The 25,723-nt window shown below is 36.5% G+C and overlaps 4 protein-coding genes across 4 annotated transcripts; 2 read left to right on the top strand and 2 right to left on the bottom strand.

Moving 5' to 3' along the window:
• Nucleotides 1-107: 107 nt before the first annotated feature.
• LOC129367934 (interferon a3-like) lies at nucleotides 108-1,768 on the bottom strand. Its single transcript, XM_055042640.1, has 5 exons — nucleotides 1,637-1,768; nucleotides 1,456-1,539; nucleotides 1,220-1,369; nucleotides 280-357; nucleotides 108-206 (listed from the first exon to the last, which is right to left on the bottom strand). The coding sequence occupies exons 1-5, from the start codon at nucleotides 1,766-1,768 to the stop codon at nucleotides 108-110; spliced, it is 543 nt and encodes a 180-aa protein (XP_054898615.1).
• A 2,770-nt stretch (nucleotides 1,769-4,538) lies between these two features.
• Nucleotides 4,539-5,536, bottom strand: LOC129367933 (interferon a3-like). Its single transcript, XM_055042639.1, has 5 exons — nucleotides 5,405-5,536; nucleotides 5,227-5,313; nucleotides 4,986-5,135; nucleotides 4,819-4,905; nucleotides 4,539-4,726 (listed from the first exon to the last, which is right to left on the bottom strand). Exons 1-5 carry the CDS (start codon nucleotides 5,534-5,536, stop codon nucleotides 4,619-4,621), a joined length of 564 nt encoding a protein of 187 aa, XP_054898614.1. The 3' UTR covers nucleotides 4,539-4,618.
• A 2,781-nt stretch (nucleotides 5,537-8,317) lies between these two features.
• LOC129368161 (interferon a3-like) lies at nucleotides 8,318-9,619 on the top strand. Its single transcript, XM_055043024.1, has 5 exons — nucleotides 8,318-8,652; nucleotides 8,755-8,841; nucleotides 8,933-9,082; nucleotides 9,200-9,286; nucleotides 9,370-9,619. The coding sequence occupies exons 1-5, from the start codon at nucleotides 8,521-8,523 to the stop codon at nucleotides 9,466-9,468; spliced, it is 555 nt and encodes a 184-aa protein (XP_054898999.1). The 5' UTR covers nucleotides 8,318-8,520; the 3' UTR covers nucleotides 9,469-9,619.
• Nucleotides 9,620-10,333: 714 nt separating this feature from the next.
• plekhm1 (pleckstrin homology domain containing, family M (with RUN domain) member 1) lies at nucleotides 10,334-25,011 on the top strand. Its single transcript, XM_055043086.1, has 12 exons — nucleotides 10,334-10,528; nucleotides 11,260-11,348; nucleotides 14,316-14,557; nucleotides 14,694-15,338; nucleotides 16,926-17,418; nucleotides 18,718-18,856; nucleotides 21,127-22,101; nucleotides 22,346-22,491; nucleotides 23,009-23,202; nucleotides 23,344-23,407; nucleotides 23,500-23,657; nucleotides 23,828-25,011. Exons 2-12 carry the CDS (start codon nucleotides 11,295-11,297, stop codon nucleotides 23,940-23,942), a joined length of 3,225 nt encoding a protein of 1,074 aa, XP_054899061.1. The 5' UTR covers nucleotides 10,334-10,528; nucleotides 11,260-11,294; the 3' UTR covers nucleotides 23,943-25,011.
• Nucleotides 25,012-25,723: the final 712 nt, after the last annotated feature.

Raw genomic sequence — 25,723 nt, 5'->3', positions numbered from 1 at the left:
AATATATTTGGTAGTCAATTCTATGTTTTTTAATGCAAAAATAAGCAATAAATTGATGCATAAATAAACAAATAAATAAACAGATTGTTGTTGGAGAAGCTGAGGCTTCAGTTAGAGATGAACAGAGAAGAAACCAGATGGTCCGCTCTGATTAGATGGAGTTTGATTTCCCTCCGGATCAACTCCCAGGCTTCAGCACTGTGGCCCTGTTGAATAAGTAACACATCAAAACTGTTGATTATGTTCTAATTAGCCATCTAATTAGAAAGGGAGACTCACCATCTGGCCAAACACGCTTTTTGAGAGTCTCTTGAAGTACATGTGCAGCCTCCTGTTTGTCCTTCTTGGGTTTCCAGCCTAAAAAAAGAAAATAATAAAATGAATATTTATTCATTAAAAGGTTTAAGGTTAACCTTTCTATTTATGTGGGGTTAACACCTCCAGTATTCAGACGTATTTTGCCTTATGGCATTCTCAAATGTCAGTGTGTTTTTACCGGACCTTTATGTGAAAGACCAACACAAAGGAGCATTAAAATGTGAAGTGAAAAGTGAAATGATATATGGTTTTTAAATGTTCTTACGCATAAAAATCTGACAGTATGAAGTGTGTTATGCATTATATTGAGCCTCTCTACTCTGAAGTAAAATCCAGTGCAAACCCACCACCTTCAGAAGTCCACGATTTAGCAAATAAAGTAAACCTGTGGTAACTCTGGAGGAGCAGCAGAGATCCACAGCTGAGATTGGAGAATCTTTGAACAACACAACTATTTGTTGTACCATTGAAAAAACTGGGCTTATAAAGAGTGATGAGAAGAAAACTGTTTTACTTTGTGAATGGAGCAAGTGAAATAAATCAATTTTTCAGCAATGTTCTAATTTTTCAAATAAGGCATTGCAAGATGTGAAACTTGTTTGAAGTGACCCTCTATCTAATTTGACTGAGATAAGGTTGTCTTATAAAAAGTAATTGGAATAGCTCTCAGTCTGTAGATCTTCAAACATTGTCAGAACCCCATCACAACTTGTTGGCTAATTTGTCATTCTGTAACCTTTTCCTTCAACGTGACAATTAGGTGCCATGTTGTTTTGGTCTATCTGTAAGCCACATTATTGTAGAATCAGGTGTGGTTATATCATGGCAAAACTTTATGTCAAAGTCAGATGTGAATGCTGCTGCATGATAAATCAGAGGTTTACAAATGAATTGTACTTACGCAGAGCTGCAGTTCATCTGCCTGTTTGTTGACAACATTGAGGAAGTGCTCCATTGTCACCTCCTGCCATGATGAAGAGCTGTCATCTTCCTCAAACAGGGCAGAAACCTCCTTCAAAACCTGGACAGTGAAGGCAAGTTTACCCTCCGCCTGAAGCAAGGAAGAAACCATTCACAGGCTATTACATGCAAATAATCAAAAATAAATATAAATTTTTGATGTTGTAGATGCCTTACCGATGCTCCTGAAGCCTGGTGGTAGAGAGGATAGGGGAATGGCGCAATGTTCATCTCGGAGTCCTGATTCACGTAATTGTAAGCCTGCATCATATAAAGGCATAAATATTATAAAATACTCTGAACTTATCAAATATTAAATATTTTTGTAAAATAATAATTAAAAAATCTGGTCTCTTACCATCATATCCAGCAGAGTTAATGAGTTTGTGCTGTACTGTCTGAATTTATGCTCCATCCACCTGCAGCTGAGCGTGGAGCATGCGCAGAACAGACAGAGAAAAATGCAGGCGAAGAAAATTCTGCTCAGCATCTTGATTTTTATTAATTTATTTATTGATTTTTTTTTTTTTTTGTATATATAAAGACAAATTTGCCTTCAACGTGAATCAATTCCAGATGCCTCTGGGTGTCCTTGTGGATCTGACCCGCAGGGGCCCTTTTAAATTAGGACGCTCAGATTTCATTTTCGAAGTACGTGCAGCTTTACTCGGAACGTCAACTTCTCACCTCAGCGGTAACAGATTTCGCATTCAATTAGCAAAACGTAATTGGTGATTAATTTGAATATTTATAGAAGGAGCTGCAGCACGCACTCAAAAAGGCTTGGAGTCCAAATTATGACATCATGAAAAATATGTCATAATTTACTTAACCTCATAAGTAAATGTTTTATTTATTTATTTATTTTTACACTTTTGAGTATAAGAAATACTGATTTATGTTTTTAATCAGTGTCTTATTTTATGTTATAGCCTATGTGGAACTGCCAACCTCAGTAAACGTTGTGAAAGGAAAAACAAAAAATGTTTGTTTTTTTTTGTTTTTGTTTTTGTTTTTTTAAGAGTTAGAAAAAATGGTGTGGCTACATAAGCAACAATGTGTCTTTACATTCCCGCTGGTGCCATAAACGGGAACTTCCTGCGGAGAAATGAAAGAGTCTGCGGCCTGTGACGCGCTGACGCTCCTTCCTTATCGTTCGGCGGTATTTCACGTTGTCCCATCTGAAACACGCGGTGTGAAAACAAAACACTGCAACTCGTTCAGACGAGTTCGTCACTCCACCTCTAATCAGATTAAAGAACATTCTACCAATTTGGCAAACTGCATTAATGTCTGCTTAGTTTAAATATATATCAAATTTTTTGGGGGGAATGAATATAATACGTTTATTGACATTAACCCAAATTAAACGACATTGTCTTACTCAGCACATTAATTATCAAAAAGTTGATCAATTCATTCAATTCATCAACTTTTTGTTTGCTTTACTTTTATTGCCGTGTATGCGAAGTGTGAAAATGTAAATTAAATAACATATTTGCAATGAAAATATAAGAGATAATTTTTTTATGATTATCAATCTAATATTTTAGGTGGGCTTCAAATAAAAACATACTATTAATAATACATTTGTTCATGCGCCCTCTGGTGGTGAAAAACAGTAACTGGATTGATTCGACGCCGCATCCAGACTAACAAAATGAGAAATTTGAGACAATGACATTAAAACTGAGCCAAATTTTAAGTTGTGTCGAGCTGTTGTGAAAACAGAGCATAGATTTAATACTCGAAAGTCAGGCAACAGTATAATTTCATAACATACTTTAAAATGAATACATGTACTTTGATCAATGGAAATTTTAAAACAAAATCCAATTGTTGATCTATTCCTAATAATGTACATTAGGCCTAATTACCAAATTTCTGGATGCAGATGTAATTCGCTTAAGTTGTAAAAGATTGCATACGTTTGAAGAAATATATTTTCTAATTAACTCTGAAGCAAACATAAACACTACCAAAATAGTATTTTTACTAATTACCTGTGCCATGTGAGCTCAACAATTTATGTTTTCCTGGTGTTTGCTGATTATTTTTTTATTTTAAACATTGCAGAAGGTGGATGGTGTCTTTAAAAACCCTTGTCCTGGAGCAGAGCTCACTACATCATAATAGTTTAAAACAATTAAAGAAATACTAAGATAATATATGATGACAATTAAATAAACGTGCCGGCATCGAGCCGCACGTTCTGATACCACTTTTGACGGTGGGCAAGCAAGTCAGTCATTGCTCGGCAGGCCCCAATTTTTTAAATTTTTTTTTTGCAATTTGGAGCCCATCCCTTAGCATCTTTACGTTTCCAAAACATTATTTGTCAAATTTGAATACATAAGCTTAAGAAATAATTGTTTAAAAAATTGGGAGAATTTAAACCCATTTTGTCCCACTTCTCAATAATTACTGTTAGCATATCTACTTATTAAAAAAAAAAAAAACACCAGTCTCAAAAAGTTAATTAGGATGAAAGATCTTAGAAAAACGCACATTATGCACAAATGGAGAGATTGTGGAACTGTGGTGGAACTTCCTAGGAGTCACCTCGACCAAAATCTTTCCAAGGGCAGATCAACAACTTCTCCAGGAGACTTTAAAAAATCCATAGCGACATCTAAAGCACTACAAACTGCATATGATTCAACAAGAAGACTGGGCAGAAAGGGCATCCAAGGGGCAGTTGCAATGGCAAAACCACTGTCGATCAAAAAGAACACAAGGGCCCATAAACTTCTGATTAAAACATCCTGTGGACTCTTGAGACAAAAGTGGAACATCATATTGACATTCCAACATTATTGACAGAGAGGTGGTTTGGCGCTGCTTTGCTGCTTCAGGACTTGAATGAGCTGCTTTGCTGCTTCAGGACTTGAATGAGTTGCTGAAAGTGGGATTCATAAATTCTTCTAGAAAATCCTGACACCGTCACTTCAACCTCAAGCGAAACCCAAGTATCACAGTAATCCTCAGCACACCATGAATTCCACCTCTGAATCAGTCAAAAATAAACAAATTAAGCTTTTGGAGTGACTTAGTCAGTTACATCCATATTTTTCTTTTATTAAATATTCTAGTTGCACATTTCTGTGCAATTTTGTTTTAATTTTGGGAGAACTGAAAGGCTTCTTCCATACTACTGAAATAAAATGATAGAATAAAACTCAGTCATTTTTGTAGTTTTTATTTCTTAAATCATCTTTATTTCCACAAAAAGAAACAGAAGGAAAAACTAGTTTGGGTAACAGCAGAAGCACTTAAATTAAAAATTAGTAGGTCAATAAATATTTAAGTAATAAATATTTAAATAAAGGTTTGGCCATGTTCATGAGTTTTGGTTGGAGGGCAGCAGAGAGGAAACCAGGTGGTCTACTTTTATTAGACAGACTTTGACTTCCCTCCTGATCAGCTCCCAGGCATCAGCACTGTGGCCCTGAAGACACAACAATGTTATCATTATTATTATGTCACGCAGATTTAAAACATAATATACATATAGCAGCAGAGAGATAATAAAAGACAAACCTTTTTCTTCAGGATTTCATTTGACAGTCTCTTGAAATACAAGTGCAGCTTGGTGTTCTGTTTCTTCGATTGTCCCTGAGCCCCAATCTGAAGCAGGAAAAGAAAAACAGACTTAAGAACTGTACAGTTTAATTGAAGTGTTTCATTGAAAAGCAAAATGAACTTACACAGGAGTGAAGCTCATCAGCCTGTTTGTTGACAACATTGAGAAAGTTCTCCACTGTGACCTCCTGCCATGACGAAGAGCTCTGATCTTCCTCAAACAGGACAGAAATCTCCTTCAGGATGTGGACCGCGAAGGAAAGTTTACCCTCAGCCTGGAACAAGAGGAAGAATAGGAAAACTATGAGATGACTGACAGAATCATTGCTGTCTCATCTACAATATATCATAAGCTGTAGGACTTACTGATGCTTTGGATGCCTGGCTGTACAGATGATCAGGGAAGGCCACAGTGATCTCTTCGCCCTCAGTGCTGTTAGTGATGTTATTCGCCTGCAGCACAAACAGATGCACACATCAGACATAAATACATTTTCATACATTAGACGAACTTCAAAAAAACTCTTCATATCTGGTCTCTTACCATCATATCCAGCAGATTCAAAGAGTTTCCGCTGTACTGTCCGAATTTATGCTCCATCCACCTGCAGCTCAGCGCGGAGCATGCGCAGAACAGACCGAGAAACACACAAGTGAAGAAAATCCTGCTCGGCATCTTGATTTTGTCCTTTAACTAAAACAATAAATAAAGCAATAAAGCTTCTTTGTATAAGAACTCGTGTGTCTCCTGGGATTGTTGTGTTGAAGCGGAGCCGCAGCGGAGCATTTAAAGCCAGATTTCGTTTTCTTAATGTGCATCTCAACGTCATCTGCGGTTTTCAGGTGAGGGCGGCAGAATTCATGTTTGAAAGTATGTGGAAAATAAATAAATACATAGATAAATAAATATATATTTTTTTCTGTTTCCGTACCAGGGTTTGCAGAAACAGACAAATGGAAATTAACCTACTCAATTAATGAAAAGGTCCTAGCATGCATTCACACGGGACAATATCTGAAAAAAAGTCGCATAGGCCTATATACAATACTAAATAAAGAATGAACAAGAAGTGTTTAGTTTCTTGAATAGGCTACATGTGTTTGTATATCTATTCGATTCTCTTGAATATGTCTGTAAAACGTATTTAAGTGAAGACTATTTCTTCTTCTTAGATTATGTCATCTAAATTAACTGAAGCTTGTTTGTACAAAAAAAAAACTGTTGTTTATACAATGTCCTTCCATCTGGCATTATTTTTAGTTTAATTGTGTAAATAACTAAAATAACCATCCGCCAGTTCCAGCTAATACAAAGATGAAATATCATTGGTTGTGAGTGTCAGAGCCGCTTTCGCGTTTCTGAACGTTCCCTGTTCGGCTGCTATCGGTTCCTGTTTATTCGCACAGAGGAAGTGATGCAACTCAAACAGCCTCGCGACACATAGTCGTTCATAGATCAATTAATTAAATATCTGTAAGTACGCAATAAAACATTCGAAGGCGCATTCATTTACTTTTTTATTTTTTTAGAAAAACAATTTAATCTCTCAGAAACTTTGCAACATTGTTTCAGTCTCTCTCATTGCACATTTATTAACAAAGGAGGATTGCATTTTATTATAAAGCCAAAATATATAATAGTGTATGATTTTCTGCCGTCTGTCTTTTTGATAAGGTGACATTTATCGACCGTTTTTATATTTATATAAATTTCTTTCTCAGCCCTTCCGATGTCCATTTCGTGCCGTAAACAAGCCATTTTGTTCCTGGCGTACTTTACCATTATTTATCCATGACACGATTTTTTGCACATTTACTCGGTAGTCTATGCTTGATTTTAGGTTTCCCATTTTGGTAAGATACACAAATAAAGATGAGATGAAAAGAGGAGACGCACAACGAACAAAACAAAAATAACTATTTTTAAACAGTTCTAACTACTTAGTTGTATATTACTGGAAGCATATACAACAGAAACGTACAATTTCCAAAGAATATATAATCGTTTAACTCTACTTAATTTCCTACCTCAGAAATTTTTTTTTGTTTGTTTTTGTTTTAATTGACTGTGTGTAAATTTCAGGGGGAAAAAGTTTCATTAAGTGTCAGGATAATGAATATATAAGAACAGGGCATATAAGATAATAATCTATTAATACAAGCTTTGTAGCATTTTTTTTTAAAAATCCGTTTGAACCTCTTTTTAGATCATTTTTGTATGTCACTCGTTCACACGGATTTACACCATACAAGCTGATGAGCTAAACGATGACGTCATACCTTTGAAGTTGTATTTATTATTATTTAGGCCGATTTCAGGTTTTAGGATGTTAACAATAATAATAATAATAATAATAATAATAATAATAATAATAATAATAATAATAATAATAATAATGGTTGCCATTCTCATTGAATGAAAGTTGTTTTAGTTTTTCTCGCCTATTTAAACGTCTAAATTAGAATAAATAGTCACAGCATGTAGTTATTAGTGCGAGGTAGACAAGTTTAAATTCAGTCATGAATAATTGTGAACAACATGCCCACAACCGCTTGTTCCAGCTAAAACAAAGATGAAATATCAAAGTGAGCGTCAGAGCCGCTTTCAGTTTCTCTCCGGTTTCGCTGTCAGTTCATCCACGTGGAGGAAGTGACGCAATTCAAACAACAGCGGGACACCGACTGGTTGTGTCGTCACTCATCTCGAAGTCAATCATCTCACTCGAGTCGAGTTTATTCGCACAGCACGTTTCAGCACCAAGGCAGTTCAAAGTGCGTTGCATCATAAAAAGCATAACGCAGTGACAGATTAGGTAACAAGCAACACGCACTACGTCACATTTTCTCAAACGTCATCATCATCAAAATCATCAGGCCAACACAAATCAAACGCAGCAATCCAAAATAAACTGCAGCTCTAAGCCTGGGGTTTTTAGCCTTGATTTAAAGCAAATAAATCAATGTCAATTGAAAGTAAATTGACATTTACTTATCTAACTTTATTTTCTCCCATTCTGGTGAGGTAGATAAAGATTTATTATTATTATTATTATTATTATTATTATTATTATTATTATTATTATTTCAGATGAAAAAAGAATACTCGACAGCAAAACAACTATTTTTTAAAAATTTCTACTGAAAATAAAATAAACATTACAGACGCATAATCAAAGAAAGTCCAGTCCACAAATAAATAGTTGTTTTTAATGGAAATTGAGTAAATTCAAGAACAAAGTAGTGTATTATCAGGCTAATGGACGTATAAACATGCCTTTTCCCACGATGACCCACGAGGATCAATGTATTTCAATTAAAGCTCACGGCGTTCATCTCGTTTTGAAATGTTCACTGCAGCTTTTGTGGTCTGAAATGTTTGAGCTGTTTCAGACCACAGCCTCGTTTTGGCATGAGTATTTCGCTAGTTCACACGGATTTACACCATACATGCTCGCGAGCTGAACAATGTTCGTTTTCTACCTGCACGAAAGCCGCTGGCTTTTCCCCGCAGGTGAGTCCGGAAAGTGAAATCTGTTCGCTCTGGCTTTAAATGCTCCGCTGCGGCTCCGCTTCAACACAACAATCCCAGGAGACACACGAGTTCTTATACAAAGAAGCTTTATTGCTTTATTTATTATTTAGTTAAAGGACAAAATCAAGATGCCGAGCAGGATTTTCTTCACTTGTGTGTTTCTCGGTCTGTTCTGCGCATGCTCCGCGCTGAGCTGCAGGTGGATGGAGCATAAATTCGGACAGTACAGCGGAAACTCTTTGAATCTGCTGGATATGATGGTAAGAGAGATATGAAGTTTTTTTTTTTTTTTTTTTTTTTGAAGTTCGTCTAATGTATGAAAATGTATTTATGTCTGATGTGTGCATCTGTTTGTGCTGCAGGCGAATAACATCACTAACAGCACTGAGGGCGAAGAGATCACTGTGGCCTTCCCTGATCATCTGTACAGCCAGGCATCCAAAGCATCAGTAAGTCCTACAGCTTATGATCTATTGTAGATGAGACAGCAATGATTCTGTCAGTCATCTCATAGTTTTCCTATTCTTCCTCTTGTTCCAGGCTGAGGGTAAACTTTCCTTCGCGGTCCACATCCTGAAGGAGATTTCTGTCCTGTTTGAGGAAGATCAGAGCTCTTCGTCATGGCAGGAGGTCACAGTGGAGAACTTTCTCAATGTTGTCAACAAACAGGCTGATGAGCTTCACTCCTGTGTAAGTTTACCTCGATTCAGATTGGATATGTTTCATTACAATTTGATGTAAATATGTCTCACGAGGAATTTACAAAACATAATCTATAAACCTGACTTTTCTCTCTAATTATTTCAGATTAAAGGCCATAGCCACATGAAGAAGAGGAACACCAAGCTGCACTTGTATTTCAAGAGATTATCCAACGAAATCCTGGCGAAAATGGTCAGTTTACATTCTCTGTCTGCTACTATGCATGTCATGTTTCAAAACTGCATAATGTAATGATAACATTGTTGTGTCTTCAGGGCCACAGTGCTGACGCCTGGGAGCTGATCAGGAGGGAAGTCAAAGTCTGTCTAATAAAAGCAGACCACCTGGTTTCCTCTCTGCTGCCCTCCAGCTAAAATATTGAACAAAGATGTCACAAATTATTTATTTATCTCAATATTATCATGTGTTTTATGATTGTGAAGACGCTGATATTTATCGTCATGTGTGCAGTTTCTTTATTTTTATTTTATTTCTCCCATCTTTTGATTACTTTGTACCTTTCATGATAGCTTTTACTTATTTATGTATTTATTTATTCATTTATTTACTATGTTGGCATTTTATGTATTTCCATTTGTTTTCAAATCATTGTAAATCAATTAAAATAATCATAATACACTGTTAAAAATGTAAAAAAATAAAATAAAATGATCTCATTGTCAAAAAAAATGTGTTCTGTTGTTGTTGCAGAAACACGACAGGTGTGACGGTACTATTATAGTTAGGCAGTATCTCATGATAATAGTATTAATATTATAAAGAGATAGCAGGCTATCTCAATAACCTCATTATAATGAGATAATTGTAATATCCTTATAATTAAAGATTATAATGAGATCTCTAATACTATTATACGATAGTATCTCAATAACCTATTTATAACCAGATAATTATAATGATTTAACTACTAAACATAAATATAAAAAGACCTAACTAATTAACAGAACATGTATAAAATGACCTCATTCACATTGAAATGTTCACATGTAAGGGTGATAATAGAGACATACAATTATATTTCCACCACAGAATTCCGTAAAAACTACTAGTGCATTTGACCATAGAAGAAAGTAGAAATGCAAAAATGTTTTTAAACTGTAAATGTTGCTCTCGTGCTGAGCACTCGGGTTTACTCCTTTTAGAAAGTCCATTGAAGGCATCGCAGATCGCTTGGTTTCCCATGATGCATCGGTTTTCAGTTAGACTGCAACAGGAGGAGGAGTCGGTTGTGTTTGAGGTTTACGGGTGTGTTTTTCTGCGTTACAGCGCTTTCACAGAAAAACTGGGGGAAACAACTGTGCGGACTGAGATTCGTTTAGTTACATAATGCCCCTTTAGTGAGTTTACATCAAGTTCCCGAAGAATACCGACGTGGTTTGGGGAGTCTGGAGAGAGGTTAGCCAAACTGTTTCGGTAAGTTAGCCAACCGATGTGCTAATTTAACGCCGTATTGCAGCTCCAAAGTCGATTGTAGGTTATAGTTCGGACAAAGCTTTTATGGCGTAACCTCCGTAGTATGTTGGCCACAGAGCATTTTAGTGTCTTATGGGTTTAATAAGCGATTTTATCTGTCTTGTTGATATACATGAAGTCACATAGCTGAACACAGATATGTGGTACCAGTGTAAACAAGCTTTCACTTTATTTATTTGAAAAACGATTCACTTTCCTGTTCTGTTGTTGTCATTAGTTGGCCTTTGGAATGAATAAACTATAGTTGAATTGAATTACATCTTTTTGTGATTGCAATGTAGCTCAGATAATTAATCCAGCCTGGAAATTTAACTCGCTTACTATATTAAAGCTGTTTTTTTCATTCTTATTATTTCGCAGGGCTCATTATTTCATTGAGGAAGTTATTTCTGAAGCTTCTGTAGCTACTTCCCTGCAGACAGACACCATCGTTAATCAGTGCCTCACATGACTCAGTTACAAAGCGGTAACTCACAAAGACCATAAAACTGCAGCTATGTAAGAAGGCAGAGTCCCATGATAAGGAAACACAAATATAGTCTTCTGCTGGGAACAAGTAATTAAAAAAAAGATACCGACTCTTATTCTGTAGTAAATTTGGATATCAGATGTACTTGTGAACCACAATTACTGTAAGTGAGTGTTCAAACTTAGTTTTTGTGTGTTTTAAGGTGCCATGTGAGAATAAACCTTCCCTTGACGTGCCATGCTTGCCACACAGATGCCAGAAACTCTACCAGAGGCCAAAGATGTCAAACAGGTAAAAATCTAAATATTTTCATAAGCAGTTGAAGATTTTTCTTAGTTACTGTCAATGTTTCCTCACTTCTTTTAAAGCTGCTTCTTGCGAAGTGATTGTGACACTCGGGGAAACCTGTTGTAAATTTTGTTGCTCTCATTATGTTCCACAACATTTGAGAAGCCTTTAGAGGACTTCTCTCTCAGTATGACTTATTTGCTGTGTCATCACTGGAATGTTTGAATGTCTTGCGAAGTCTCAAATTTAAACTTCTCAATCGTACACCTTAAACTGTCCAGATTTCCAATTCGTACTTCAACAGATCTTTTACATTTTAAGATAGTATATATTTGCATTTTCTTTTTTGTTTGCTTTTGAAATGCACTGGCAGCAGTAATTTGCTCAGTATGTTCCTCTGATGAATTAATATGGGCGCTTTCACGCTCTGATAAAACTAACGATTCAGGACAAAGATATCGTGCACCCCTAAGTCAGGGCAACAGCCAAACCTGTCAGAAGGAATTTATTATCCGATGATCACCCTGTCTTACAAACCTACTAAATAAATCGTCTGCAAAAACTAGCTGTATACTAGAGGCAGGGCTGAAAGTAGGTGGGTAGGGTCAGGTACTGCGCACCTCCACCCCAGTTCCTGCAAGATAGGGGAGCGGCTGTCTGCTGTAAAAAAAATCAATGGGTGCATTGTGTAGCTGTGAGTGCACCCACTAATCAGCCGTGACTGATTAGTTTTTCAAAAACAGTCTAAAACATGATTAAATCGCTTAATAAATAGCTTCCCCCCCCCCATTTTATATTGTTTCTGAACTGTTTGTGGTTTGTTAGAGCAGGGTTGCAATAGGTTGATCGTGGAAGGTTTTGAGCCGATCTTGGCGGCAGGTGACAAACTGAACGCCGCCTGGATGCTGAGACCAGCACGGCATCCTCTGACTCACTTATGAAAACGTCTCTAACTTTATTAAAGAACAACAAAAAAAAATCAACAAAACCTGTTCAAGTTAATGACCAAACAAAAATAATAATTATTGTATCAAGAAGATGTTGCGCAATTCTGTTGATATCTAACGAGTGCTGCAAAAGTACATTACAAGACATGTTCAAAAACTTTTATTAGTCAATAATTCTTAGAATGAACCCATATTCTGTATACACTATAACATACAGATAGTTCATTTTTTTTATCCACTAGTAGCACCACATGCTTCCTGCTTATAGCTTTCACAGAATTGCTTATCTAACCGTACCGCTATGCATTGATCTGACTTCCTCATAGAACCACTAGGTTATCTTGATTTTTCTGTAAGACCGGCTTACCAAAAATGTAATATTTTTTGCTGTTCTTGTGATAACTGAAGGAATGAAATGTCTTTGCATTACAGATATTATGGTGAAAAAAAATAAGGATTTCTCAAAAACAACCAAACATTACAGAGCTGTCTCTGATATCTATTAATACAATAAAACCCTCCCGGTTCTAGAACAAAGGTTTATGTACTTATGAAACCAAACTGAAAGATTTACTTTATTCTTTGTCATTTGTTAGATGAAACTATAGCTCACTAAATTTTTTACCTGTCCAATGTAAGTAAAATCTCTGATTGTGTTAGTTCGTTAAGCCATTTATTCACTGTTACTTTGCAGGATCCTCAAATCGGCATGCTGTCAGTTATTGTTTTTTTTTTTGAAGATCAGAAGTGATGCGTCTGTGAGATAGCAGGAAGCATACATAACTCTGTGGTAAAGCTGGGTTTTAGTATTACTTCTACTTAGTTGTATACGCAGTGGTTCATGAAACATATTCACTTCAACATAATTTTTCTAAAATGTTCATATTTCGCACATTTCTGCATATTTATTGATTTGTAAAATTTGACCTTTTTTTTCAGATTAATGTTTTTGTAACGCTCCACATTTTTGTCAGAAATATTATCTGTACAATCTGTGTGGAACTTTCCAAATCCATGTTTTCCTGGCATAATGTTTTGATTGTCCAACAGGGTCATGGTAATCTTCTCTTGTGAGAAAGAAAACCTCTTTGGGTTTATTTTAGTTGTCAGAAGGGAACTGAGTAAAAGCGACAGTTCACACTTGTTTCACATTGTTCAGCAGCATTTATTGTGATGGGCATTTGCTATTTATACAACTCAATTGTATTTCTGTAAATCAACTTCACTACAATGATACGTAAAAATTTTATAATTCTGCTCTTGCTACATGTCATATGTAGGTACATGCAGATATTTCACTGTGTGGATTAAAAAGATGTTGATGATCTGCTAAAGAAGAAAGTTGTGATATCATATTTAAAGCAGCGTCAGTCCTTTAGTGTCTGATGCAGTTGTGCAGATGCATCAGTTTTAGTTTCTTTTCGTAACGTACTATTTTTTTGTTTACCTTTTTACGAAGCATACAAAAAGAGTAATGTATTATATTGGTATGACTTTCCACATTTTGCTATGTGACAGTCACTGACTTCAAAGTATCTAACTAAACTGATGGAGCATTAATGAGAGAGGTATTCTCGCTAATTTTTTCAGTATTTTGATCTACTTTCTAATGGTCTACCACATTAAATCCCAATAAAATACTTTTGCAAGATGTATGTTTTGAAATAAAGTATTCTTTTAGGAGTAGCAAGAAGCCTCTGCAGTGCTCAGAATGAACAGCTGTCACCAATTTCAATGTTGTTTAAAAGAATCAGCTTTTTCCACAAAGTGTTGTGCAACATTGCTTTGGATTTTATATTGTAATGATCTCCTTCCATCTATGTCAGCTGAGACATATGATATTAGATGACCCGTGGCCTGGGTTTCATAACAGTACAGCGTTGTCAACAAACTCTAATCCAGAGTACATTCTGTGCAAATGTTGTAAAAAAACCTGCCTCTCATCAGCTTCGTTTATTATTTTGATTTTATTAAGAGGGGGGAAAAAAGTTGATGTTTCTGTCTGTTCTATGTTCTCACCCAGATCAAAGACAAGTTGGCCCAGTCTCTTAAAGCCCTCCAGAAACGATACGTGACATCAGATGCCGTGGTCACCAGCGAAGACGAGAATGCTAATCTTCTTTGCTCTGCTCTGGAGGCCATTTTCATTCATGGGATCAAGAGCAAGTATATCCGCTCCGAAGCTGGAGGCCGGAATAGGAAGGGGGACAGAGGAGTCCTCCCTCAGCCTTATTTCTGGAGCCTCCTCAAGACGGTCACCCACCGGTAAGCAGATATGGAGAAATAAATCATAACTGAATGTGAAAACACTAAACAGATTCATTTATTGAAAAAAAGTTTCTATCTGAAAAATTCTTAAACTTGTTTGTAAAAACATATTTTAAAAAATTTAAAATTGCAGTGACGTGATCATAGAGCTGGAGAAGATCAGCTACCTCGGCACAGATGTGGGCCGCTGCAGAGCGTGGCTGCGACTGGCCCTGAACCATGGCCTCCTTGAGTGCTACCTCGCGTCTCTATTTCGGGAGGACTCCAAGCTGCATGCTCACTATCAACCCAGTGCCTTGCTCCTGAATGGAGAGGAGCGAGAAGTTCTGCTCAGCTACCTCCAGGGTCTGGCCTCACTCACATTCAACCTGTCTTACAAGTCGGCTGTCCTTAACGAATGGACCACTACGCCTCTGGCTCTGGCGGGACTCTGCCCACTGTCCCAGTCGGACATGCTCAATGGTGCCTCGAAGCCCCCCCGCAAGGAATCGTGGGATACTGTGTCTCAGTCATCAGGTTCATCAGATGCAATGGATGTGCAGAGAGTCTACCCAATGTCTCCTCCTGGCGGAGGGGTTTTACAAGGAGAAAAGGCGGTGCTGTACTCATCTAATTTGAGTCTGGATACCACCGGGTCCTCCCAGCTCTCCTCCAGCTTGAGCTCCGACAGTTACCTGCAGGGTCAGGAGCCCCGCAGCCTGAACGGAGAGCAGTGGTCTTCAGGCGACCTGGACGCCCCCATTATTGTCAGAAACTACAACAAAAGACACCAGAAAGAGTATGTTTGGTTTGCTATTCTTTGGTTATGTGGAAGAATGAGTGGAAATTTTGCCTATTTTGCTAACAATTTCTGGAATGTCAAAACTAAATGGAGCAGCAGTTATCAAAATCAATCAAACATTTGTAGTGTTTACACACATCTGTTTTAAAAAAAATACTCTTCTGCAATGATTTGAGAATATTTAAAAAAAAAACCCACTTTTAATATGATTAAAAGATCAAATATACTCTAAAATTTATAATACTGCACTAGCCTGATTGATCACATGTCTCTTCAATCAGCTCCACATATTGTCAAATTCAGAATTTCAACTGGATTCACTGTGACAGCAGCAAAGAAAATCAACCAACCATCCCATGTAAAATGGAGATAAAAAAAGCCTGTTTATATACTTATTAAGAGTACTAAACATTTTCTTTAATAAACCATCAACTCAAACATCAGGCTAAGTGTTAATACTTTCTGTTTGTCACGGTTGGTGATTGCAATTTTTCAGTAATATTTCAATCAACAAAACTATCAAGCTAAATGTTACAAAACGTTATTGAGATGTGGAAGCTGATTAGAGGAAAACCAACTTCTTTTTTTGAATTAGCTGAAAATTCAGCAATAATTATTTTAATATGTAACTTCCTCAATCAAATAAAGAGATATGATAAATACTGAAATTTTAATACAACATGCATGAAGAGTTCCCTAAAAGAAATTCACGCAAACATTTATGACTTCAATCTTGTCTGTCCACAAAAATTTGAATCGGTTCAACCACAGTATTATAAGTAAATGTTTCAAATTTCCTGTAAAACCTGGTTTGGGTACATAGATAACTGAATCCATGTAAAAATTGATATACATACAGTGTTACATGGAAAGTTGGGATTGGATTGTCTTCATAAACTTTAAAGAGTCATCTTGACTTACAACAGTGCAGTTATTTTCTGAAATACGTCATTGCACTTCAATTCAAAATATCACAACATCATTTAGCAGTTTTATATGCATGAAAACTCAAATTCTAAACAAATAAAACATAGCCTATAATTTAAGTATGAAATAAAATATTTTTGAAATGTGCATTAATTTTTGGTTAAAAATTCTTTATAATATACTATTTTCTAGTGACAGACGCTGTCCTAATTTCTATCAAAATGACACCTATATATATATATATATATATATTATATATATATATATATATATATATATATATATAATATATAGATATAGATATAGATATATATATCTATATATAAATATATAAATATATATATATATATATATATATTATATATATATATATATATATATATATATATCTATCTATCTATCTATCTATCTATCTATCTATCTATCTATCTATCTATCTATCTATCTATCTATCTATATATCTATATCTATCTATCTATCTATCTATCTATCTATCTATCTATCTATCTATCTATCTATCTATCTATCTATCTATCTATCTATCTATCTATCTATCTATCTATCTATCTATCTATCTATCTATCTATCTATCTATCTATCTATCTATATATCTATATATATATATATATATATGCCCTGACTTGTATATATTTTCAGTGTGCAGTCTGATTTCCGAGAGAGTGGACAGTGCAGTCAAGACTCGATGCGTGAAGACTCATTCGTCTCCAGCACAGGAGGCGAACTTTTCTCGGAGAACACAACGTTCAGCGGCTCAGACAGCGAGAACCAGGGTCAGGATATGTCAGCACAAGACCCTGAAGAACAACTCCAAAATCCTGGCCCAGAGCCACCTCCGCCCTCTGACCAGATCCTATCCTGTGATGAACAACTTGATGTCCAAGCAGCACATGAAATGTGCGGTAGTTCCTCTTCTGAATGCTCCGACTCAGCTGTGATCTCCTCTATTACCAAACCGTCTGATCCTGTGGTGGAAGAACATGTGGCTGTTGTTCCAAAGAGTGCAGAGCCAGTTCAGGAAAGGAAGCAAACGGGTGCTTCAGAGAAGAGAAGCTCTGAGTCACAAACAAACAAAGGCCCCCAACGCTCAACAAGCATCATCAGCAGGAAACTGTCTACAGATTCATTCTCAGTAAGAAACAAAAAATACTCTCAGATAAGAATCACAGATAAAATAAAACTACAAACATCAAGTCTGTCTTTAAAATGTGCACATAACATTTGTTCCAGTTAAATCATGTGTATTTTATATACATGAATATATACACATACATAAATTTCTTGTTATTTTGAGTTGCTTTTCATAATTAACATATTTTAACATAATTATTTCACAGGATTAAAGTAGTCCCACAAAATTATTTTGCCATACATATTTAGCATTTTACATTATTATTATTAATAATGGATTATTTTATTTTAAGGGAATAAAGTGATTAAGCTTAATAATCATGTTTTGCGGATTCTCTGTAGCTGCAGGTGGGTTTATATGAACAGAAATATAAACAAACAGTTCAGAATGTGAGAAAGGCATCGCTATTTGCAGAGGCTAGCAATAATGCTCTTAGTACTTTAAGAGCAAAATAAAAAAATAAACTTTATTTTGCCTGTGTAAGAAATTCTAGCAGGTCATTTGAATCAGGAAGGAAAGCATAGTCTCTTTGGAAATGAAAAGTGAGGTACAAGAGTTGTTTCATGTTAGGAACTGTCAATTCAGATGGATCCATATACAAGTATCACAGCTTTAATGAATTAAAACTAATTGCAAAGAAGGTTTGCTCACGGTTGGTGTATGAGGAAATGGCAAACAGGATGTTTCTATTTTCTGGAATGTCAGTGTGTCATGGTGGAAAAATTAAAATAGCTCCTGAAAATACATGGAAAATGTTGTTTCTGGCTCTAGAAGATTATGAATAGTCTTATGAGTCTTAGTCTGTTGGACAAAAAAAATCCCCCAAAAAACCTTCCTGTTGCTGATAAGACCATAAAAGTCTCAGTTGGTGTGCCATCGCCATGCTGAACAGAAATGAAACTGCTTCTGTGGCGGGACAGAAACTTACTCTGTTGCACTCTAGAAAAACTGCTGTAAAAGTCTAAACCCTTTATTTTACGTTAACTTGTGATTTCCAAACAAAGACGACTGAAGGACGTGTTGTAACGTTTTCCCCGAAACAGAGAAGTTGTGCTTTTGTTGCTCCACCTCGGCAGTTTTGCCAAAGTTGGTCAGGACTGACAAATATGCATGCACTTTGTCAAAGTTTCATACACAAACCCCAGACACATGATTTAACAGGAACAAATTTCACAGCGGTTTGCTCAAATGTTAGTCCTGATGTTCTCTTCACATGACCCTGAGTGGATAATTGTTTTTCAAATAGCTGTGGGGACGTTGCAGTTTTATAATTCAGAATAAAAATATTTTGTTTTGCAGAATTCGCGTTCTTGGATTTCTGAGGATGACATCTACAAGCCTGACCTAGTAGAGGTGCCCGATAATGAGGAGGTATCTCCCACAGCTGACCTGAAGGCTTCCCACTCTCCTCCCAGTGTCGTCCATCGCAGACAAATAGGTATTTTCCACAGTTTTAGTAACTGAAACCCCAAAGGTCATAAACATGTCAGCACATCTACATTCAGGACCCATTTTTACCAAAACACCAATCGATTACTAAGCTACTAGAAATACTACGTATGATCCACTTTTCCCATTGGAAAACATGGAAAGCTTTACAGAAGTCTTCCTAAATCTTCAACTTCTGAAATGTATTTTCATGTTACATGTTGCTAAAACTGGTGATGTGAACTGTTGGTGTCGAGATGTGCAATCTGGTGGAGAAATACTCCAAAAGACTTGCTGCTCTAAATGCAGTGAAATGGATCAATCTGTAAAATAATTTACTCAGAGGGCAGAATACAAATTTACTTGGTTTTATTTCACAAAACAGTTTCAAAACCATACGTTTCTTCCAGTTCCCAATTAAGCACTAATTTTTGTTGGTCTGTTACCTAGAATCCCCAAAAAAACCTTGATAACAAGCAGTACACATTTGAAAGGGATTCTACATACAGTACCTGAATTACTGAACTTTTGTATTTTTTAACTTTCTTGTCAGAAGTGAAAAATAGGCACTTCTGACAAAAGAAGTGCCTGTATTTCAAAAGAAACTGGTTTATGTTTTCTCAAAACTATTGTATTTTTTTGTGACAGGTTTTGGAGTTATGGGACTTTACTAAAGGGACAAATCTAACTATGAAAATACAAAGAAGTTTGAAATAACTTCCATAAGCCTGAAAAACCACTAGTCATATGAAGATTTCAAGAATGTCTGAAACAAGCTTGACAAACTTTAATATGGCTCAGAGATGTAGTACAGCATTCCTATAGATTTCAAAAACAAAAGTCCAGTTTAACAAGCTTACGTAAGGATGTGTTTAATCTTAGCCACTTTCTGGTCAACACACACCTACCCGTGTATAAAGTCACGCCTACCTGACTCAAATGCTGTTCATGTTTTTTCCAAATTAAGTGTGGCTGAGAAAAACAGGATGTCACCGACTATAAATGAAAGATTCCAAAAATCTTTTCATCATCAAAAGTATTTATTGTTATATCACAAACTTCAGTTGCTTTTGTCTTTTGTAAATTATTATGGCACTGGCATTTAGCCAAATAAATGTACATATATCAAAGTTTAGATTTTTTGTTTTTCTTATCAGTGTGAAATTATTTAATTATAACAAAAGAGATATATATTTTTAGCACATCTTTACCAAGTGTACTAATACATGTGGATGGAGCTGTTATATTTTTTGTCAACAAAAGGGTGAAGAAAGCCAAAGACAATGGAATCTGTGGAATGACATTACAGCCAAACCCTGAACTAAAACAGTCCAACATGGAAATTCCAAAAGAAAATCAACATTTGTTTCGTAAATAAAGGGAGCAGACACATTACAATACAATTTGATGAGAGTTTTTGTTGAGAGACGTCACCTGTGTGAGTCAGCTGCGCATTCAGTTGCAGAAATTAAATCCGAGAAATTAGTCGACCTTTTCTAGTCATTCTCAGTGAGGTTAACAGAAGTGGCTGATGTCTAGAAAGTTTGCTGCTGTGTTTCCACGAAATGTTTTTACTGCTCTGTCATCTTTTTAAGTGAAGTCCACCAGTCCCTTCTGTAATCTAACACCCCAACAACATGGTGTCACCATCCTTTTTCCTTCATATATACAAACAACTATAATAGTGAAAAAGTTCAGTTTTGCTTTCACCAGATTACACGACATGTGCAGGATTTGGTTTACTGATGACAACTCCTTATTTGCTTCACCCAGCATATATTCAAGATTTTTGTGTTTTTGCACTTGGGTTGATTCACACACTTAAAAATTTTCAGGGAAACAGGATCCACCTATTTCTTGATTGATTAGATGGCTGGAGAAAGGATTTATGTTTGCATGTGATTGAACAGGTGAACGTGAGATTTTCAGAAATCTGAAAATTGCATCCACGGTTGACCAAGAGTTGTTGATACCTTTGGACTTTCACATGATGTCATACGAGGAAACAGTGTGTTTGACTACTATTTAAAGTCAAATGTGAAGCTATAAGAGACTTACAAAGCCATTTAGGCTTTCCAGAATTCTTTAAAGACAGTAATTTTAATGTTTGGGAGATCTGACTTTGGAGAAAGTACTTCTGTAGTACATAGATTCTCATTATTCAGGGATTTAGCAAGTAGAAATACTTTCTGTAATTCTAACTAACAAGAACAAAAGTTGTCTGATTTAATGTCAGACATCAAGAAAAAAGGTTCATGTCTTTCTGTTTTTTTGTCGCAGGCCTTTCCAACCCCTTTCGAGGCCTGCTGAAGCTCGGCCACTTGGAGCGACGAGGCGGAATGGGAATATGGCGCGACTACTACTGCGAACTCTCACCCTTTGAGTTCCGGATGTATCTGAATGCGGAAGATCGTGAATGTTTCGACAACTGCTCCCTTCTGCGATGCGAAGACATTCGTATCACATCGTCAGAGGGGCGATTCGAGTTGGCCTTTCCGGGGAAACGGCTTTACCTCCGAGCAGCCAATCGGGATGAAGCAGAGGATTGGGTGGACCGTATATTTGAGGCTGTAAACAAATGCCGACCAACGTTGCACAATGATGAGCACTGGGAAGTGTTGCAGGGATCTGGTGAAAATGGAGTGGATGAGCGTTCCATTTCATCTGCTTCCTCTGCTCTCTCAAGCCCCGAGCGACGCTTGTCCTCCACTGACTCCAGCGAGACGGCTCCTCCTGTCCAGGAGTTTGACTGGACTCGAACTACAGACTTGGAAACGGATGCTCTCAAAGAATCTGTCCTGTATCTCTCCACAGATTCTGAAGCCAGGACTTGGACCCCTCTGGTTGTTTCCCTTTCTCTGGAGGCGGTGAAAGGTTTTCGGGTACAGGAGGAAAGAAAAGTGTTGTGGCTAAACAATCCCATTGCTGAAATCAGGGATGTTGTTCCAGATGTCTCCTTGGGAGGACCAGCCTTTTTTAAAGTCCTGACCATGAGAGAGACGCTAAGATTCAGAGCAGAGAATCCCGATGAAGCTCAGTCCTGGAGGGTTTTGATCCGTGGAGCTTTGGACTCGTATTTGGAGAGCGGAGAGGATGTAATTTCTGAGGAACCTCCTCCAGTCTTGGGCACTGGAGTGAATGGTAATCTACATAGACTGGTGCAACATAGACTGAAAGAAAATGGACAGCTTCTGGGACACCTCTACACAGTTCCATCAGAAAAGGGACTGGACGCTCAGAGCTATAAATGCTCAGGTTTGTTTTTAATGTTTGTATGCTTTGCTCATATTGCTGCGCATTGTTTCTCAGCCGGCTACAAGGAAAAATCATGCATTTTTTTTCCAAAAAGCAAAAGATTTGACATGATCCATTGTGATGTAAACTAGGCTCTGTGTTTAACAAAAACAAATGTAAACTATTGAGCATTATTGATGAACCTTCGTGTGTTTGATTGGACAATGTTAATCAGTTGAAGGTATTGTGACTGCGTCATTCACAGGCTGCCATCAGCAGATTGGCCCGTCCCGAGGAAGAGCCCGGCTGTGTGAGTTTACAGGCCAGTACTACTGTGTGGCCTGCCACAAGGGGGACACCACCATCATCCCGTCGCGCATGGTACACAACTGGGATCTCACCCAAAGAGAGGTAGAAGAAAGTCATTCAGATCACTTTTTATACAGGGAATGGCCCCATCATAAATCTGATAAATTTAACTTTCATTATATTAAACATTTTTTTTGTAAATTATACTGTTGGATTTTATAAGTTGTAACAAATAAAAAACTGAATTGTCTCATGTTATCTGATTTAACGGTTTGGTTCGTTAGTTCTCCAAACTACTTCTGCTTTGAGCTTTTCTTTCCTTTTTTTTTAAATACATCTTTATATTGAATAGAACTATTGTTAGCTGTCAGTCTAAACTGTGTTGAAAAGGAAGAGATGGAAAACTTTAAAATAAAATTTTAAATGAAATATTAATTAGAAAAGTTAAGAGTCAGGCAGAACTTTAAATGTCTCTGTAATGGATAGGTCAACAATTGTTAATTTTTTTTGTGCTAAGCTCCCTCTGATACTTTGAGGGCTTTACTGCATTGCCTGCTGAAATGTATAAAATCTGTTCTTTCCCTAGAATGTGCTATTTACAGTTTTTTTCTCTTTTCAGGTGTCAAAGAAAGCTCTGCGTCTGTTGGCTCAGATAGAGCAGGAGCCTCTGATGAACTTGGAGCTGCTGAATCCTGATCTGATGAGCCATGCAGAATCCATGGCTCAGGCCCACAGCCTGCGAGAGAGGCTGCGCCTGCTGGGCGACTACCTGCTGACCTGCCGCAGCGGAGCCTGCAAGAAACTCCATGCCAGGTGTGTTTGCGAATTGATCAGGGCCTACTTTCACTCTTAATAATTTTCAGTCCAGTAAAATGTAACTTGGGTTTAATTCAGACATGATTATTTTTTTTGCATCTTTTTTTAATATTTACTTTATCTTTGCCTTGTTTCCAGAATGGGACAACGAACGTATCTATTGGAGACAAGGCACTTGTACAGTGTTCTGGATTTAAGACAGGTATCGTTTTGTTTTATTTCTTTATCTTTTAATGTTTCTCCACTCATTTGTAGCCCCTGCAGATCTGAAGGCGTGTATTTGCTCTGTTTCAGATAGCAGATGGCCAGTATGGAAACTTCCTGATCTCTCTGGTGCAGCAGGCCTCTAATCACGTGTTGAACTGCGATCTGTGCACACAGCGAGGTTTTATTTGTCAGATATGCCACTCTAATGACATCCTCTTCCCCTTCCAGTTCGATAGCACCACCAGGTATATTATTAGACCTCTCCACAACTTTCTCCCTAACTTATCTGTGTTCTGAGTTAAATTGAAGACTTGCATGATTTCAAGTTTTCAGATCAATGAAAAGAAATGCAGGACAGTGTAAATGCTCTTTTTAACTCTAATTGTTTTCAATGCTTTTCTTTTTTTTGATGCAGATGTAAAGATTGTAAAGCAGTGTTTCACCTTTTCTGCAAGAATGAAAAGAACTCTTGTCCTCGCTGTCAGCGAATGAAAAAGTACCTGGAGAGAGATCTACAGGACTCCCATTGAGCTATTTAATTGCCAACGGAAAAGAGAAGTTAACCTTTTATATAAAATAACCTAAAGTGCAATTACGAGAACAATGAGCCTTTCCCAACTGACTAAACACTGACGAGATGCGATGAAGGGGTCACCATGTTACAGTGACTAAAACTTTGCACTATTTAGACGCTAACATACAGAATGGATGCAACCAAATAATAATGACCAGTAAATTTGTTACTTCTACAAACACTGATTCAGCCACGGCATGAAAAGAAATGCAGGACAGACCTGCCACAAAGAATATCCAACACATTTGTACAACGTCACAGAGTCAAATTCACTTCTCTTAACTGTTATTTAACATGATACTCTCCATTCAGTGTGTGTCCTGATATGATGCTCAGTAGTGAGGATGAAATATTTGAAACCATTAAAAAGCAGGACTTGAAATGATCTAATGATTTTAGTTGTGCCTTGTGTTTATTTTCTAGCTTGCCACTCTAATGACTCAATCATTTCCCGTTGATTTAAAGCTATAACAGGGCCAAAAGGCAGAACAAAGCTGTTTGTATTGAACAGCAACCATTAAATTAATTGTAATGATATTATTTAGCTAATGTCTTTAATTTAGGACACAGAACTCTTCTTTATCATACATTACTTAAATTTATGAATTGTTTGATTTGGTGCTTGGACTCCGGATTAGATGAAATAAAGTAAATAAATGTACAAAAGATCTTGATTTGCATACATTTTGATTAAAAATATTTATCATACTTGCACTTTATCAAAGTTGGATATTCCTCCAGAATGTAGCTCCAATGTCTTTACTTATATTTTACTGTGCAGACTTTTATTTTCTGTTTAGATTTTTTTTGTGTGTATTCTCAATTTTTGCTACTTTGTTTCAGTGTCTTCAGTGTGCTGAAATACCAGTAAATGACTCAAAACTGCCAAGAACAAAAGATTTTTTGATATATGCATAACAGAGTATGGAAAATACAGCAGTACTGTTTTTACAGATTGTACTTATTTTATCTCATGAGTGATGTATAAACGGCCGTACTGGAATAAAAGACTATTGCAATGAGAATTTGAGAACGCTTGTGTTCATTATGTGTTCATTAATTTGAGTCGGTGTAACCATGGTGTGTCTACTGCTAGATGAAGATCTGAAGGTGCTGATTAAATGTTAATATTTTAAATGTGATGATGTAAATTATTGGTAAATACAAAGATCATTAAATGCAATCTCAGTGAATAGTTTTATTTATTTGCAAAAATAAAATAATTTCAGTATTTGTTATTTTTGCCTTTATTAATTCATTATCTATACTTGTCCTTGCAGGGGGGCTGGTGCCTATCTCCCCCTGTCACTGGGGGCTACTCCTTGGACAGATTACCAGTCCATCAAAAGAGCCAAAATAACATTATTTATCACACAATTAAATACAATCGATATTAACAAACAAATGTATTCACATCTGCTAAATGTCTTAATCAAAAGCAGTTACATTTTAAAAACGTTTGGTGAAGTCATGTAATACTTTTTATTTATTATGTAAGCAATTGTGCCTATGTTGGAAAGCACCATGAATAAAACTGTTAATTGTTGGACGTCAAATAAAAGCTGACTTTGGTGAACTGAGGCTTTCTGCTTAGCAAAGCTGACGTATTAAATGAGTGAATTAATGCGCTACAGTCCCTGGGCGTGACCAAGAAACAGATACGGTTTTTATCTCTTTAGGAGTGTTTATTTTTTTCATTACATAAATGCATATTTTTATACATGAAAACACAAATTC

The sequence above is a fragment of the Poeciliopsis prolifica genome, unplaced genomic scaffold (genome assembly GCF_027474105.1).
Source record: "Poeciliopsis prolifica strain line A6 unplaced genomic scaffold, Auburn_PproV2 SCAFFOLD018, whole genome shotgun sequence".
NCBI lineage: Eukaryota > Metazoa > Chordata > Actinopteri > Cyprinodontiformes > Poeciliidae > Poeciliopsis > Poeciliopsis prolifica.
This window is presented reverse-complemented; position numbering and strand designations above follow the sequence as displayed.

Excerpts from the sequence above, each read along its gene's own strand:
- LOC129367934 (XM_055042640.1), bottom strand. The coding sequence starts at position 1,768 with ATGCTGAGCAGAATTTTCTTCGCCTGCATTTTTCTCTGTCTGTTCTGC. Across the intron at positions 1,540-1,636 it reads TAACTCTGCTGGATATGATG|GCTTACAATTACGTGAATCA; the intron begins GTAAGAGACCAG and ends TATATGATGCAG. Across the intron at positions 1,370-1,455 it reads ACCAGGCTTCAGGAGCATCG|GCGGAGGGTAAACTTGCCTT; the intron begins GTAAGGCATCTA and ends TCCTTGCTTCAG.
- LOC129367933 (XM_055042639.1), bottom strand. The coding sequence starts at position 5,536 with ATGCCGAGCAGGATTTTCTTCACTTGTGTGTTTCTCGGTCTGTTCTGC. Across the intron at positions 5,314-5,404 it reads TGAATCTGCTGGATATGATG|GCGAATAACATCACTAACAG; the intron begins GTAAGAGACCAG and ends TTTGTGCTGCAG. Across the intron at positions 4,906-4,985 it reads CTGATGAGCTTCACTCCTGT|ATTGGGGCTCAGGGACAATC; the intron begins GTAAGTTCATTT and ends TTCCTGCTTCAG.
- LOC129368161 (XM_055043024.1), top strand. The coding sequence starts at position 8,521 with ATGCCGAGCAGGATTTTCTTCACTTGTGTGTTTCTCGGTCTGTTCTGC. Across the intron at positions 9,083-9,199 it reads CTGATGAGCTTCACTCCTGT|ATTAAAGGCCATAGCCACAT; the intron begins GTAAGTTTACCT and ends TAATTATTTCAG. Across the intron at positions 9,287-9,369 it reads ACGAAATCCTGGCGAAAATG|GGCCACAGTGCTGACGCCTG; the intron begins GTCAGTTTACAT and ends TTGTGTCTTCAG.
- plekhm1 (XM_055043086.1), top strand. The coding sequence starts at position 11,295 with ATGCTTGCCACACAGATGCCAGAAACTCTACCAGAGGCCAAAGATGTC. Across the intron at positions 14,558-14,693 it reads CTCAAGACGGTCACCCACCG|TGACGTGATCATAGAGCTGG; the intron begins GTAAGCAGATAT and ends TTAAAATTGCAG. Across the intron at positions 15,339-16,925 it reads AACAAAAGACACCAGAAAGA|TGTGCAGTCTGATTTCCGAG; the intron begins GTATGTTTGGTT and ends ATATATTTTCAG.